At 35.7% G+C, this 17,076-nt stretch overlaps 1 protein-coding gene across 1 annotated transcript in view; it reads right to left on the bottom strand.

Annotated features, from left to right (window-relative positions):
* Positions 1-5,656: 5,656 nt before the first annotated feature.
* Positions 5,657-17,076, bottom strand: part of swi2 (Protein singed wings 2) — a 201,970-nt gene continuing 190,550 nt past the window's right edge. Inside the window, exons 8-9 of the mRNA XM_081751203.1 lie at positions 9,550-9,639; positions 5,657-6,290 (exon numbers count right to left, since the gene is read on the bottom strand). Coding sequence (XP_081607329.1) covers positions 6,114-6,290; positions 9,550-9,639 — 267 coding nt within the window. The 3' untranslated portion in view covers positions 5,657-6,113. The remainder of the gene's footprint in view (positions 6,291-9,549; positions 9,640-17,076) is intronic.

Raw genomic sequence — 17,076 nt, 5'->3', positions numbered from 1 at the left:
GCAAATTTGGTCCATTACTTTTTAATTAAATAAGTGTATTTTTTCTCCTTAATTAGTTATTTCTACTTTATTGGATATGAGAGTCAGCGGTGAGAATGCAACCAAAACAAACAAAAAATAAATGGTAAAAATGTTATTCCCTATTACGGTTACTAGGACTTAGAGTTGTTGAAGGCAGATAATTTCAGTTCATTCTTGTGAAGAGGTCAATCCTTATGAAGTGATCCAATGAGGGTTGCTTGACCATTTTTAATTTCAAAAATGTATTTTATACACTATTATTGTATGCATTAGCAGCACAAAACTGGTTTCCAAAATTTTTAATTCCAGCCTGTTTGTGAGTGGCGGCCATTTTTATTCAGCAGCACATGCTATTTGGTGACTTGCAGACGTTAGCGTAAGCTGGTATATATTAAGACTTGATTATTGAAAAACATTGAAATGAACACAATTTTCTTCAGCATTTTCACTTCTTTAATTTTTGTCTCTTAGCATGAAAAGCCTTGATTGAAAACTAATAGGTGAAAATTACTCCCTAAGTTTAGTATTGAAATTTAACAAATTTCACTTTTTAGAGCTGAAGTTTATAATGAAGAGGTGAAATATCAAAGTTGATTTTTTTTTTATTACACATGGTACTATACTCACTATATCTAGAGCAACAACACTGATAAGTACTTCGTACAATTTTATTTATTTAAATTTGAAATTTTGTAATTTTAGCTAAGTTTGTAGTATGATATCTGGTGCGACATGATTTTGTTTAAAAATAAGAGAAAGCTATAGTAAAAAGAATTTTAGCAATGATTAAAAAAAATGAATCAAAAGATTGCGATCTTGGCCAATAATTAGTTTTTGGATCAGGAGCCACAAAATTTTTGAACAGCCCCGAAATCGAGTTTTCGTATTTTCTACGGAATAAGCACATCATACTGAGTTAAGTGATAGTATGGGTTTGGCTACACTATATGTAGTTCTCCAGATATAAGGCGTACAATATAATTTTTGATCAAAAAATTTCAATTTTGATATTTGTGAACAAAGTCATGAATTAAATAATAATAATAATAATAATCCAGAGGAAACTCATGCGTACGCTACTTTCAACCATTTGTTTCTGAACTAAATATTAAATACCAACTTTAATCATCGAACAGATTGTTTTAATTTATTTGTTTTTTAATATTAAATGACTAACAACCTAGAATAAGCTTACAATATTCAAACAAGTGTTAATTCTGAAAATTAAATAAAATTAATCCTTTAGTGGGCAGTGTTGCTCTCAAGCAACATCGCATTCTATTGCGTTATCCGTACGAATTATAATTTCAGTGATCATTTAATTGGCATTATTGCTTTCATACAATATTAATATACATGATTTGCGAGTCGCTTCTTTAGATACTTCTAATGTTCAACAGTGGATAGTCAAATTTAGTATTGTGGAAGCTTTATCTCCTACGTTCCGCGAAAGTTCTTTTTCTATTTTTTCTTTTCTTCTTTTTTATATATATAGTTGTAGTTTTCTTGCTTTGTAGGAAAATATTTCAAGGAAACTATTGGTAATTACTACGAGTATTCTTATGATATTTTACCCTAATAGGGCAGCGATGCTTTGAAAGAAACACCCTGCATTTTGCAACCAAAGTACAAAAATACTTTAAAAATTACAAAATTATGATCAGGAAGACATGGTTCAACGATAAACAGCAGTGTGAACCAGCGAAGTTTAAACGTGGTTCCAGGACTTTTGTTGCACCATTGAAAGTCGAAGTTCAGTACATCTCGTTTAAGTAAATAAACTTCGGTCAATTTGTAAAATCGACTAATTGGTTGTCATCTTTTGCCTCTAATGTTCGTTTAACAAAGTAACAAATGAAGAAAGCATACCACATGCTGGTTTTTCCGACTTTCGAGATTGTGTGCATAGAGTTGTGAGTAGTCTAATTTCAGTGATCGTAATTGTGATGGAAAAATAATGAAACTACGAGCAAAACGTTTTTCCGAACACGAGAAATGTATTGTAATTTCATTAGTGGAAAAAATACGAAGACATTATTGAATGGGAACAGATTGACTTGGATCAACGAAGTTTAAACCCCCAAATTCGGCCGTTCAAGCTAAAACTAAGTTTATCCACCATTTGACTGAGATTTAACCTTGAACGTTGTTGGTGCAACAGACATTTTCACCGAGCTTGGTTATGGCCCTCGTTCAACAGTTGAACTTCGTTGGTGCACACGGCCAAAAAGCAAATTAAATATTTTAATGTTAATGCTATCAATGCTTGGCCATTAAAGAGTTAATAACCTATCACAAATAAAAATAAAAGTACTAAAAATAGTAAGAGATAAAAAGAGCATTGGAAAACATGAAATTGATTATTGTAATTGAATTTAGAATAAGTACAGCAGGTAGAGGACACGTCTATGCACGCTTATTACAAATCTGTACAATACAGACAGGAACAATTTTTTTTATTGCATGGTGAGTTTGTGTGACATGTGTCCAGGCAAAGAAAGCGCTATTGAAATGTTCAAAGAATGTGAATACCGTATTTGCGCGAATATAAACCGCATTATTTTTTCTTAAATTCTGGCTTGAAAAATTATGCTGCGGCCTATAATCGAGATTTTCCCCCTCAGATCATAAATCGTCAATTTCAAAATAATATGTACACGTATTTTGTGAGTTAAAAGTAATACCATTACAAGGTACTGCAGTTACGTCTGTAAACCATCAAAGACTTAAGAAGAAAATTGCAGAAAAAACATACACCTTGTTCGAAAAAATTGCCACTTTCATTGGGTACCGGTAATACCTTATACTTCTATTAACAGGAATACGTATCTTTGCTATCCAACTTTGTTTTGCAAAACTGTGTCAGTTTGTATCCACCCAAATGAAGCACAATTACTTTCCACCATTTCAGCATTACCAGCGTCTAATTCTTCAACCCCGCTAGACGATCCAAAATGCTGCTCAGAGTCACTATCACAAAGGTCATCCTTATGAGTTATGCGAGAGTTAAAGGAGAGGGAGGGAGAGAGATACATTTCAAAGTACTGTCTAATTGAACTTTCTCGTAAATTTAGTACCGCTGCCTATATTCGCGCATATACATAATCTGCTAGACAACATAGAATTTAATAGGTGGCTGAAATGATGATGCTCGTGAAACAGATCGTGAAACGGTGTAATGTCCGAGGAGCATGGCGGATTCAATTCTTTTTCATCCAAGGCGTAGAAGCATGTCCCGGGTCATCCTAGCTACGTGGGGCTTACTGTTGTCCTGTAACAGGAGGACCCCTTTGCGATTCAGAAGTGCTGGCTCGAGTTTTTTGAGTTTTTCTTGAACACGGCTCTACTGCTGACAGTACACACTTGCATTGATGCTCTGACCAGTAGTTCCCGATGCACGATGCCACGAGTAGTCCACCAAATACACAGGAGGACCTTCTTCCGGTGCAGTGCTGGTTTTGGCTGTTTTGGAACCGGTTCATGGAGTGCTAACCAATGATAACGGTGCCGTGGAGCTTCGTACAGGACCCACTTCTCATCACATGTCAACACCCTATCCAGAAATGGCTACTTCCTCAGAGAGACAGCAAAGAAACACAGGTGTTTGCTCGCGTTGCCTTGTGGCCCAGAGTCAAATCATGTGGGACCCATCGACCCAACTTGTAGTGCTTCCCAAGTTGATGAAGGTGCTGCCGAATGGTTTTTCCACTCACACTGAATTGTAGTCCCAGTTCCTCACTGTTCGCCTCAATTGGTGCCTGAAGATCTTTATTTTGTACATGTGTTGGTCTTCCGACACATGGCGCGTCTTCGAGTGTTTCGTCACCGTCTTTAAACTTGTTAAACTACCGCTGCATTGTCCGCGTAGTCACGACACCCTCACCAAAGGTCTGGCATATCTTCCGCCCTGCTGCAGCGGCATTTGACCCCAGTTTGAACTCGTACAGCATACACGCCCTTATGACGCTCTATGGAGGTCCCATGTTCACTCTGTCCTTACGCAAGTTCACAGTGTAACTGAACTGCCACAACCAGATAGTATGTTGGATATACCCACATCAACAATTGACCTTTGCATTATCTCCATTCGCATTCAACTCCCGGTGTGAGGGCCAATGAAACACAGATCTCCACAAAAAGCGACTGAACTTGCTTGGTTGCCTTCATAAATGCATTTTCGTAAGTATATACGTGGCATTCCGGGCAATGAGAGCGAATTCCGCGTCGAGTTTTTTTTTCCTTCTTTTACCCAAGTAATAATAGCACAAGTTTCAATAATAATAGTAACTAGCAAACCCTCACAGGACACTATTGTTATCTGAATGATTGAATAGGATACAAAATTAAAAATATTTATGGCTAGCAAAGTAGTTTTAATGTCACGTTAATAATATCTTTAATTAAGAATTTTTAGATAATTACTCGAATATAAGACGCACCCCCATTTCGTTGTGTTAAATTAAGGACAAATAATATGATGATCCGTTTTTATTATTACTAAAGCGCTCTTTGATATTGGTCATTTTGGGCGATTTTTATATATCCCTCTCCTCTCAATGTTGCGGGGCACGGCATCGGAAGTATCATTGTTCATCTCAGCGACACCAAAAACTATAGATTCGACACTAATATCGGTCATTTTCGATCATTTTCAAATGTCTCTCCCCCTCCCTTAAGTTACACATCAAAGTGATATGACGAAAACCATCTCAGATTCGAACTTCATCTAGGTTGATGAAAATTTGATCGAGATCGGTCAGGTGGTTGAAAATTTGATCAACTCCCCCTCCCCTACGTTGCATCGTCAAAGTTAAATGATAAAAATTATCCCAGGCCCGAATGTCATGTATGTTGAAAATTTGATATTTTTTTTTACATATATGTCTCCCCTTCACTTTGCCGTCAAAGTAAAATGAAAACATCCCAGGTCCGAACATAATCTATGTTGAAAGTTTGTTCGAGATCGGTCGGGTGGTTCAAGAGTAACTAAGTTTTATTTATTTTCATATATTTACCCTTCTCCCCTAAGTTCTACCATCAAAATGAAATAATAAAAAACTTTCCAGGTTCGAACTTCATCTATGTTGAAAATTTGATTGAGATCGACCGGGTGGTTCAACAGTTATTAACTTACGCATGGTCACTTTTATTTTTATATTTATTGAATTTTGTATCCCCCCCCCCCCCATCCTCTACGTTGTTCCGTCAAAGTGCAATGGTAAAATCCATCACATTCACGAATGTCATCTATGTTGAAAATTTGATCGAGATTGGTCATTTGGTTCAAGAGTTATTTTTATTTTTTTTATAATTCCCTCCCCCTCCCCTAAGTTCTACCGTCAAAATGAATAGCTAAAAACACTCCCAGGCCAGAACTGCATCTACGTCAAAAATTATATCGAGATCGGTCGGGTGGTTCAAGAGATTAAGAGTCACAAACATAGTCACGTTCAATTTGGATCTAAAGTTTTTTTTTTTTTTCACAGACACCGCTATTAGTATAATAGAAGATCATTTTGTTGAATTCACCTGTATTACCCACAACACCTCAGATGGGTAATTTTAAGGCCAGTTTTAATGGAGCAATTTTCTCTATTTTTTGATCAATAGGATGAGTTAATTAGGATTACTTAGGTTGTAGAAATTACATTAAAATAATATATTTGTGTTCATTTGAGAATTTTGTACTACATGACACTTGTACTTCTATCAACATTTATACAGTACATATATATACATACATACAATTTACAATACAAAGATCATTCATACTTTTTTATACAATAGGAATAATTATTTTTAAAATACGCACACTACGATTACATATAGAGTTCTTTAATTTCTACTTTATCAAGCTGCTTGGCTTCGTGATCTATAGTAACCTTGTAATCATGTTTTTTTCTGTACCATTTGATAAATACCAAAAGTACTTTCTCAAAAATATATCAAACTTCCGTCTTATTTCTATTCAAGGAATAAATAGAATTTAAAAAATCACGAAAAAATGGAAGTCACACACAATTAGAATGTCCGTACGATTAATATTTTCTAAACTTTTTTTTCTCTCTCTCTTTTAAAATAGTCACTTATTTTTACGGCATTTTTGTCACAATCCATGGAAGTCTGCCAGTCTTCTTAAAGGTCCAGTAATCATATCCCAATTTCCCGACTACAAGGACTATCAAAGAAGCCAAAATGCCGTTGACAAGATCCAAAGCATTGATGCCATTCCCTGTGTCACACACTTCTGTCCTTGATAGTTCATTTATCTGTTAAAAATAAAAAAAATAATAAATTATTGTTCTGTTAATCCGTTATATAAGTTAAACAAAACTGTTATATGGAAAGCGATAACGCATTTCTTATAAATAATGGAAATATTTGGGTCAGTGCGGATGCAGTAAAACTCTTAAACCACTCGCTCAGTAAACATAGAGGAAAAAACCAGGTATTGAATATTTTCAGTTCGTTCCTTGATTGGGGAGCATTAATATTTTATTTACCTCGACATTCCATTCAAGTAACCAATGTAAAAGCAAAAATAAAAGAAAAAAAAAAAAGTTGCATGATAATTGTAGGGAAATTGGTTCCTATGGTTAGAGGTCTGCGTAGATGCGGGTGGCAAATAAAGATGCTGAAAGTTCGTCAAAAGGTAATTATTGTGATCAGGGTTCGAAGAGCTATTAATTATTGTCTTGGTGAGTTACAAAGTGTGATTGATTAGTTAGTAATAATACAAAGTAAATTTCCTATACTAATCATAGAATCGATTGTTATAACTTATACCACTAAGTACTACTACTCTATCAGAATATGGTTTTTTGCTACGCGACAAAAACTTTTCAGTCATCAAGCGAGTCGTTCGAATAAACATCAGAAACTAGTATGATGATATTGCTACTGCTAAGGAATATCACCCCCTATTGAAGTTAGAAAGATTCAAAATGATCAGATTCTATCCTTTTAAAAAAAAGGGTCTGCTTGCTTTTTTTATAAAAAAAAAAAAAAAAAAAAAAAACCGTGGAGGAAACCTTAATCAATTTAACATAAGTACGTACAGACATTTGCTACACACACCAGATGTTTTAAGGTTATGTGAAGGGTACAGAAATCGTAGATCGCTTAATCTTTAGGTGAACGAGACTTTCCAGTTGAAAGATCAGGAAGATTTACTGCTGCCAAAGAACAATGTCTACAGTGGCAGTGTAGCCACAAACTATCTAAAACTGCAAAACAGCTCCTAGATAATGCAATAACTTCTTGATGAATATAGGTAAGTTTTACGATGAACTTCTCCAATAGCAGTAGTTTTATACTTTATGCACAACAACATTAAGTACTGTATATTTTATTATCAGGTACTCTTGATTGGCTACCATTTTAAATATACGAGTACCTGTTTTATGCTTTCCTAGTCTTTTAACCTCACTCATTTATTAGCGTTTGTGGTTGCAAATTCAACATTTTGTGGGACTGTTAATTGAAATGAACTATTGTAAGACAACTTTCGGTGGAATATAAACTGTTGAACCTGTCCTCTTCGTTTTGCACTCAATTTTGCACCACGTGATATCTAAAATACAAAACGGATTTGATCTCTTTCCCTTTAAGTTTCTTCAGGAAAAGAGCATATACCATAATCATCTGATTATTGCTTATCCTAGCATTAGAACTACATAAAGCTTAAATAAAATCTGACCAAGTAAACACTTAATAAGACTGACGAAGACAATGTTAATATTGCCGAAACTTTAACTCAGATTATTAATAACGTGTTTGCTTTGATCTGACTTTATTTGTATCTAAATTATACGTAGTTCCAAAGCTAGAATTACCAATATTCAAATAGAATTTATTTAGAGTCTGAAATGGAAGGTGAATCATGGTTAACACAGGAAGAAGGAAGGGGACAGAAAATCGTTTTCTTGATAAAGTGCTGTTTGGAGGCGTAATAATGCTTTTGGTGTCTTGTTTGGAAGAAAACAAGACGCTAAAGGAGCACTGAAGATAATGTGTGTGACGAAGATAATGCCGAAGCTGTAACCATGTTAACAATAAGTAATTGCTTTGGTTTTATTTTATTTTTATTTAAGTCATGATTATTTCTATTACATGCTTCAATCGAGTCATATTACATGCTTCATATTACTTCAAAATAAAAAAAAAAAAAAAAAAAATCCCAAGAAGTTGGGCAACTGACACGTTTACCGAGTTCTCTGACAAGACTGACAATTTCTCTTGGAATGTTGTGGTTATTATTAAGTAATTCAATTTTACTTCAAAAAGTCTCGTAGTACTTTCTTTCCTTTTACATCGTATTATAGAGGATGAAAACATATTGATTAATAAAAATGATAGTACACACTTCTTGAGGTATTGGTAGACAGTATCCTACGCTGTCATATAATTATTGGAGATTGTTCTAATCTCTTCTCTATGGAAGTCAGTAAAAGAACCTAATTTTAGCAAAAAAAATATTTAGTCTCTAATTTTATTCACACAGAATGAATTATTAAGATATACAAAAAATGAGAGAACATTAACAAAATATAAATTCTGGTCACCAAATTGATTTTGCAAGGAGACCTAACTTTCTTTGCTCAGAGTCTTTTTCAGCTAAGTTTTACAAATAGGAAATTATCTCACATGAGTATGTGGAGTCCTCTCACCCACATGGCTGATCAACTTCTCCACTTATGGCTGCCTCCGTTCCCCCATTCGCCAGCCTGGATCCTCCTTATATTTCCAACTTTATTACGTTTTGAACAATTAAGAGGTCTTGCTTATTTGTAAATCTTGTCCCCTAGGCCAAGTTATTCTAACAAAAACATTTTAATAGTTCTTCTTAAAATTCACTTAAGCACAGATTATCTTATCCTTTTTTTTTTCAAAAATCTGTTTCCCAACACAATACTTTAGTATATTTAAAATCAAACTGCATTGACTGCTAATATTCACAACATTGTGTATATTGTAATTCACTTTGGTCTTTTAAGAGTGCTTCACTGAAAGAACGACACCAAATCCTTGCGGCTACATAGAATACAGCATCTTTGCTTCGCGCTACCCAGGTTCGATTTTAGGAAGCTCATGTAGTTAGGATCGCACGTTAAGTTGTCGTCCACGTATCAAACATTGATGTTGAAAAGGGACAATGCACTTTAACCCAAACTGAGCCCCCCCCCCCCCCCAAAAAAAAAAAACTAAGTGCTTGGAAACTTTACAAGACTTTGATTTATCTTATCGTACAAAACAGTTTCCTTTAGGAAACGCACGCTACATTCACCTAACTACAGTAGATACTTTAGCGCAGTACAATTTCAACGCGCGTGTAATGTATTATATTTACCGGTACAATACAATTTATTTCAGAACAGGAAATACTTGGACTTAGTAAAACTATGAGATAGCTGGGTTGGTAACGATCAGGCGGCAACACAGCGCTAGCTGCTTGATGGTGGTTTGTTACGGCGAACTCCTTATTACTCGCGGGGCATTGTGCGTTTATTATCCATGCAGAAAACTTACCAGCTGCAGAGAATTCTTGTCACCATCTACATCACGGCATCTGATATCTTGCATGTCTTTGACTAGATGCTGATATTTGGCCAACAGTGTCTGGAAGAGAAACGTAAATTGAAAATGTATTTCTAGAATAAATACATTATAAAATGAATTTGAGCGCTTTATAGACCAAGTAGCATGGCTATTTTAAAATTGTACACTCGATAAACCATGTGAAATTACTAATAACATCGTCCAATCAGTAATTTTACAGTGCAGAATGGAAGTTTGGATGATGTACGTGAGATATAATTTTGGCTTTCATAGACTCTGTTGGAAGGTTGCGAATCGAGGAGAAGGCCTCTAGATATAGAGGTTAGCTGCGAATATACTGAATAAGCAGTCGCGGACAAACGACAAGGAGTGTTCCTCCAGCTTCGGGGTTTGGGTGAGGTTAACAACCTCATCCTGTAAAAAATAATAAATAAATAAATAAATAAATAAATAAAGGTACTTGTTCAGAAACATTCACAGAAGCCTCGGACAAGGACACTGATAACTTGGCACGACCTCAGCAAAAGAAAATGGACATGAGATTTGGAACATGGAATAGGTCTTTATAGGGCAGGACCGTTAAAATCCGTAACGGGAGAGTTAGAAAAATATAGTAGGAATTTAGGAAGTTAGGTAGGAAGGAAATGGAATTGTGAAGTTCGGAAATTTTACGTTCTTTTACAGGAAAGGAAATAAAAGTCACCAATTAGGAAATGTTTTTCGTTCACAAACGAATAATATCAGCAATTAAGCGGGTGGGTTTAATATGTTACTGATAGACTTTCTTTTATTACTCTTAAGGGTCGGTGGTGTAATATTATTGTTTTAAATGTACATGCCCCAACAGAAGAAAAGGATGACGATATAAAAGACAGTTTTTACGAAGAAGTGGAATGGCTATTTGACCAACTCCCGCGATACCATATGAAAATTCTATTAGGGGATTTCAATGCAAAGATAGGACGAGATAATGTTTTCAAATTGATTATAGGGAACGAAAGTTTGCATAAGGAAAGCAATGACAACGGTGTCAGACTCGTGAACTTTGCAATATCCAAAAACCTTATCGTGAAGAGTACAAAATTCCCACATCGCGACGTCCATAAATATACTTGGACCTCACCAGATGGAAAACATAATCAAATCGATCACATTTTAGTAAATAAAAGAAGACAATCGAGCCTAATTGATGCTCGGTCGTTTAGAAGGGCTGATTGCGACACTGATCACTACCTGCTAGCAGCGATAATAAGAGAGAGATTATCGTTGAATAAAGGAAATATTCAATGTCTGAAAACGGAGAGATTTAATTTAAAGAAATTAGAAGAGAGCCAGGTAAGAGAGGAATACCAAATTGAAGTTTCGAATAGATTCACGGTTTTAGAAAATTCGGAGTGCACTAGTGTTGAGGATGCTTGCATTGAAATTAGAGATAGCATTAAAATTTCAGCAAAAGAGAAAATAGGACACGCGGAAATACGTAGGAACAAACCATGATTCGACCACGAATGCATTCAACTAGCGAAGAGAAAAACAGGGATAATTACGTTGGCTACAAAATCCGAATGAAATAACTACACAAAATTTCGTAGAGATCAGGCGGGAAACTTCCAGAATTTTAAAACAAAGAAACGCGACTTTTTGAAAGCTAAAATTAAGGAACTTGGAAGATAATAGTAAAAATAAAAACATTCGGGACATGTATAAGGGGATCAACGAATTTAAGAAAGGCTATCAACCTCGTATATTAAAGAAAGCTGACGGAACAGTTCTCACTGATACAGATAGCATCTTAAGTAGATGGAAAGAGTTCTTTGACGAATTGCTGAACACGCAGCCAAAAACTAATGTGCGTGGAGAAAGGGAAATACACACCGCAGAACCTAACCGAGTAGAAGTAGAAATCGCTATAAAGAAATTAAAAAAAAAAAAACACATCTCCGGGTGTAGACGAAATTCCGGTTGAGTTTAGCCGGAGGCGAAAAACTGTGGAACAATGTTGGAAATAGAATTGGGATAGAAGTGCTTATAAAATATGAGAATGTTCGATATGTAGTTAAGGGGACATAATCTGTGTAAATAAGAGAGAGAATTACGATGAATATATAAGTTGGCATTTACGATATGAATTGTGATAAGTAAAGAGTGCACTGAGCACAGATTAATAATAACGGTGTATTGAAGAACGCAAGTATTTATTGTATATACATGCTAAGAGGATTTGACATATACTGTTGTTATAATATTTGTAGTAGCAGTAATAAACAGTCAGAGTATTAACAAACAAGACATACAAACTCATTCTCCTTATCTGGAACAAGGAAGAATTGTCAAAAGAAAAAAAAATGAAATTTTGAGTTTTACGTCCCACGGTTATGCCGGTTAGGCTAAAGGAGACGGTGATAATGAGTAATGAATGAAATGGTGGAATGAAGAAAGTGGGAGGAAACGGGAGAACCCCGAGAAAACCCACGCACACGGTGTTTGTCCACCACAAAGTTCACTTGGCGGGAGCAGGGTTTGAACCCGAGACCCCTAGCACCAGAGGTGAACGCTCTACCACTGAGCCACCGCGGCCCCTCAGAATTGTCAAAAGAGTGGAAAGAATCAATCATTGTTCCAATTCACAAGAAAGGCGACAAAACCGACTGTAATAATTACGAGACATTTATATTCTGTCAACGTCCTATAAAATCCTCTCAAACATTGTATTAGGAAGATTGACCCCATACGCAGATGAAATCATTGGAGATTATCAGTGCGGATTTAGACGAAATCGATCAACTATCGACCAAAAATTTACCATTCGCCAAACACTCGAAAGGAAGTGGGAATACAATACCCCGGTTCATCAACTATTTATTGATTTTAGAAAGGCTTACGACTCGGTTAGGAGAGAAACATTATACAACGTTCTTACAGAATTTGGAATACCGAAAAAGTTCATTAGATTAATGTTTAAATGAATCCCAAAGTAAAGTCCGGGTAGGAAAATTTTTGTTCACGAGCTTTCACGTCGAAAATGGCCTGAAACAAGATGTGTTGTCGCCATTATTATTCAACTTTGTTCTGGAATACGCTATAAGGAAAATCAAAGATAGCAACCAGGACCTAGAGTTGAATGGTATTCACCAGGTTATGGCGTATGCTGATGATGTAAATTTAATAGGGGATAATAGAAGAACAATAGAGAGAAATGCAGAGACCTTATTAAACGCTTGCAGGGACATGGATTTAGAAGTAAATACAGAGAAAACTAAATACATGAAAGATCTTCGGGATCGTAATATGGCAAATTATGGATGCGTTAAAATATCGAATAATACTTTTAATAAAGTGGATATTTTCAAATATCTAGGATCAATATTAACAGACGAAAACATATTCACGAAGAAATTAAATGTCGATTAAAAGCACGGAATTCGTGTCATTATTCAGTTCAAAACCTCTTGTCGTCGCGAATTCTGTCGAAGAATTTGAAGTTTAAAATATATAAAACGATAATCTTGCCCGTTGTTCTGTATGATTGCGAAACATGGTCGCTTACTCGGAAGGAAGAACATAGACTGAAAGTATCTTAGAACAAGATCCTGAGATGAGTATTCAGACTCAAGAGAAACGGAATGGGGAATGGCGGAAACTTGATAACGAGCAACTACATAATTTATACAGTTTACCAAACATCGTTAGGGGTCACCAAGTCTAGGAGGCTTCGGTTGGCAGGTCATATAACCAGGATGGAAGAAAGCACGTACGCTTTCAAAGTCTTAATTGGAACATAAACCGGAAAACGGCCATTAGGAAGACCTAGACGCAAATGGGAGGATAATATTAAGATGGATCTCGCAGAAATAGGAATACAAAGTAGAAACTGGATCCAGTTGGCTAAGGATAGAAGTCAATTGAGAGTTTTTGTAAACGTGGCATTGAACCTTCGAGTACCATAGGCCATAGAGTTAGTTATATATATAATCTTTTAATCAAAGCCTTTGATGATTAAGCAATAATAGGAGAGAGCATAACATTATCCAGTGAGCGAGTGCTTATTCATAGCTACTGTATACATATTGAATTTTGATTAGAATACCGTAACACGAGTACTCAGTAAAAGTAGGAAGTTAATGTTTTGCACTATTGAAAAGAAATTATAGTTTCAGCTGTAATTTTGTATTAGGAGTTTTCTTGGGAAACATACCCACAAGAGACAGGAATAGAATATCGACTATTTCTGAAACAAAGTAATTTAGTGTCACCAGTAACCCTTGAGTGACGGCTATCAGCAATCTTGGGAAGTAACGTAACGCAAGTAACGCGTTACTTGTAACGCGTTACTTTTTAAGTAACGTTACCTAGTAACGCGTTACATTTTTTCCAAAGTAACTGTAACGGTAACGCGTTACAAATTTTTAAGTAACGTACCTAGTTTGCGTTACTTTTTTCGCGTTACATTTCGGATGAGTAACTATAATATCTGTATTTTTTTCGGAAACAAATGTTTTTTTTTCCAGTGAATTTCTCAGAATGAAACAATAGAGCATGAACTACGTATGTCAGTGACCGACAGTCACCGACACACAGAGAAACAGAAGTTCGTAGTGCCACTTGCTGTTTTTGGAAGATGTGGACAGCCTCAGAGAAATCACATGTACTGATTGCAAGCACCTGTAAGATTTTGTAGTAGATTTTGACAGCACCAAATCAATACATTCAGTGAGTGAACTAGGAGTGCAATGATACCGGTAGTCTATTTTACTTTGATTGGTGTTTTCTATAAAGATGGAGAATGAAAATATATTACCGTTCGAACATTTGAAAGAATACTTTTTCTTAAGAGCTGAGGATGATGGTAGACATAATTTAAAAATAAAGTGTCTGAAGTGCCCCGGCGGAAAATATTTATCAAAAACTAGCGTGCCATAATCAACGATTTACAGTAAGGGGTTAATATGAATAAACTGTGTTCTGATGAGCAGGCCTACTTTATTACTAGAAAATAGTTTGCTGATGGTATGTAATATTGGAGTTCTTTCAGATCAGTTTGCTTATCCCAGAGTCCCGTTGATTATAAGTTAGAGTTTGAAACTAGCTTTAAAAAGCATATATCGATTTTAGAGTTACTAGCAAGTTTTGATTCATCCCCAGTTCATGTGTTCTCACTTTATTAGTTGTAATGTAATGTTTCTCTATACTCTGCATTTTTAATTTTACATAACAAAATTGTTATTATTATATAATTAGTTTAGCAGAATAATAATAAGCAACGATTTTTCTAACGCAAAGGGATGAGCACGAGTCAAGCTAAATCTCGACTCAACTCTAATTCGAGTTTCATGTCAAGTCAAAGGTAATATTCTCGGGTCGAGTTCCGAGCCGATTCAATTTTTCGCGTTGAGTTTCGAGTCCAGTCGAGGTTAATAAATGGCTCGTTCGTTTTAACTCGTTTTGAAATCATAGCCTGATTACACTGGAAAGCGAAAGCCATGAGAAATGTAAGCTAAGCAGTAATATGGAATACTTTTAGTGTTGCTCACGAGAGGGGACACTGCTCGTCTCTCGTCTCGTCTCGACAGCGAGACCACAAGAGATATTTTATAACAAGCTCAGCTTGGCTCGGCTCAATTGAGAAAATGGCTCGAGCGGACTCGCTTGGGGTGAATCATCGGCTCGAGCTGGCTTGCTTGGGATGAGGGAACTGCTCGGTTGGGCTCAACTGAGCTGAGGGCTCTAACCGAGTCGGTTGGGTGAGCTGTTGGCTCGGCTCACTTCTCGGTTCGGGTCGATAGTGAATGAGCTGTGGGCCGAGCTGCTCGAGTCGTTGACAATTCTAAACCCGGGCCGAGCAGTTTTTAAGATATTTGGCCAGTGTCTATAAGTTTTAACAGTGTTAGGCTCGAACCCTAATACTCAACGTAGACCCTCAACCGAAATTCAGAAGCTCGGGAAAAATGTCCTTGACTCCTAGACTTCACGACTACCGAGGTTGGCAATCAACTAGTTTTTTTTGTATTGAAATACAAACCGCCTACCTTTCATGTTTATATACAGTGTTGTTGTAATTAATAATAATAATAATAATAATAATAATAATAATAATAATAATAATAATAAAAATAAAAGTTGTAGTAGTAGTTGTAGTGTCATTAAGAATAATTATATTGTCTATGTAATATACTTGAAGAGAGTACTCGAAACTTCACACCGGATTTGACTCGACTCGACTCGAAACTCGACCCCAATTCGAGTCGAGTTGGAGGAATTTTTCGAGCCGAGTTCTCGGGTCGAACTCAAAGATGTCTGTTTCTATTCGAATCGAGTTTCAAGAAAACTCGCTTGAAGTCGCTAGTGCCCATCCCTACGAGTAACGCAGTGTGGCATTTTATCAATGTTACAACATTACGGTATATGAAAATGTTCATATATCAAGTAACAATTTGTCCTTGCATTTACATAAAGCGATTCAGAACGTGCAATAATAATAATAATAATAATAATAATAATAATAATAATAATAATAATTATTATTATTATTATTATTATTATTATTATTATAACTGAAGTAATAGTAGTATGGGAAATTGAAGTAATATTTTTTCACATATTTAAAGTTTTGGAACTAAAAGTAACGCGTTAGTAACGCGTTACTTTCGAAGTAAAGTAACAGTTACTTTTTGGGGGCAAGTAACGCGTTACTAACGCGTTACATTTTAAGAGAAAGTAAAGTAACTTGTAACGCGTTACATTTTTACAAGTAACTTACCCAACACTGGCTATCAGTCTTTCTTCAGAAACGCAAATAAATGGACGCCTTAAAAGCCGTCCAAGCCTATGATTGGATATTTGACGTATTTGACTAATTAAACGCAAATGAAGTTTATAAACCACATCGTCTCCGTCCAGGTGTGTTTATATACTATTACACTGTCCTCAACGGAACGATCAGCTGTGTATTTATATGCCAAGCGTTAATTTTAACAATGTAACCAAACAAAATGTGAAGCGCATGCATTGAATTTAATACGTAACTTGCTCCATGTTGACTCTGGAATTATTATTTAAATGATAATTAATATTTTTCTGACCAGAGTATGTACTTCTTTATTAAAAATTAAAATATTTCGTAACAGTTTTCATAACTTAACGTTATCTTTCTCAGGCGTTAATATTTATGTTCATATTAATGTAGGTAGTAGAGACATCACCTACCTTCATTCTACAAATATAACTCTGTAAAACTCAATGTGGAAATATCACATTCAACGAACCGATTCACCATCCTATACAACAACCATACTGCTGAATTATCGAAATCTCCCGTGCCTTGCAAATAGTGCCCACTTCTACATATCTTTTCTCGTATTAAACATAACTTTACTGTCGGACTTACACGGATAAATTCTAATTAGGGGGGAGGGGGAGCAGAATTACTTACTTCATAAAATATAGCTGAGCGAGTGACAACAAGCGAAGGGGTCAGAAGCCTCATAGGGCTCGTTGTCT

The sequence above is a fragment of the Thermobia domestica genome, chromosome 3 (genome assembly GCF_964235325.1).
Source record: "Thermobia domestica chromosome 3, izTheDome1.hap1.1, whole genome shotgun sequence".
In the NCBI taxonomy this organism is placed as follows: Eukaryota; Metazoa; Arthropoda; class Insecta; order Zygentoma; family Lepismatidae; genus Thermobia; species Thermobia domestica.
This window is presented reverse-complemented; position numbering and strand designations above follow the sequence as displayed.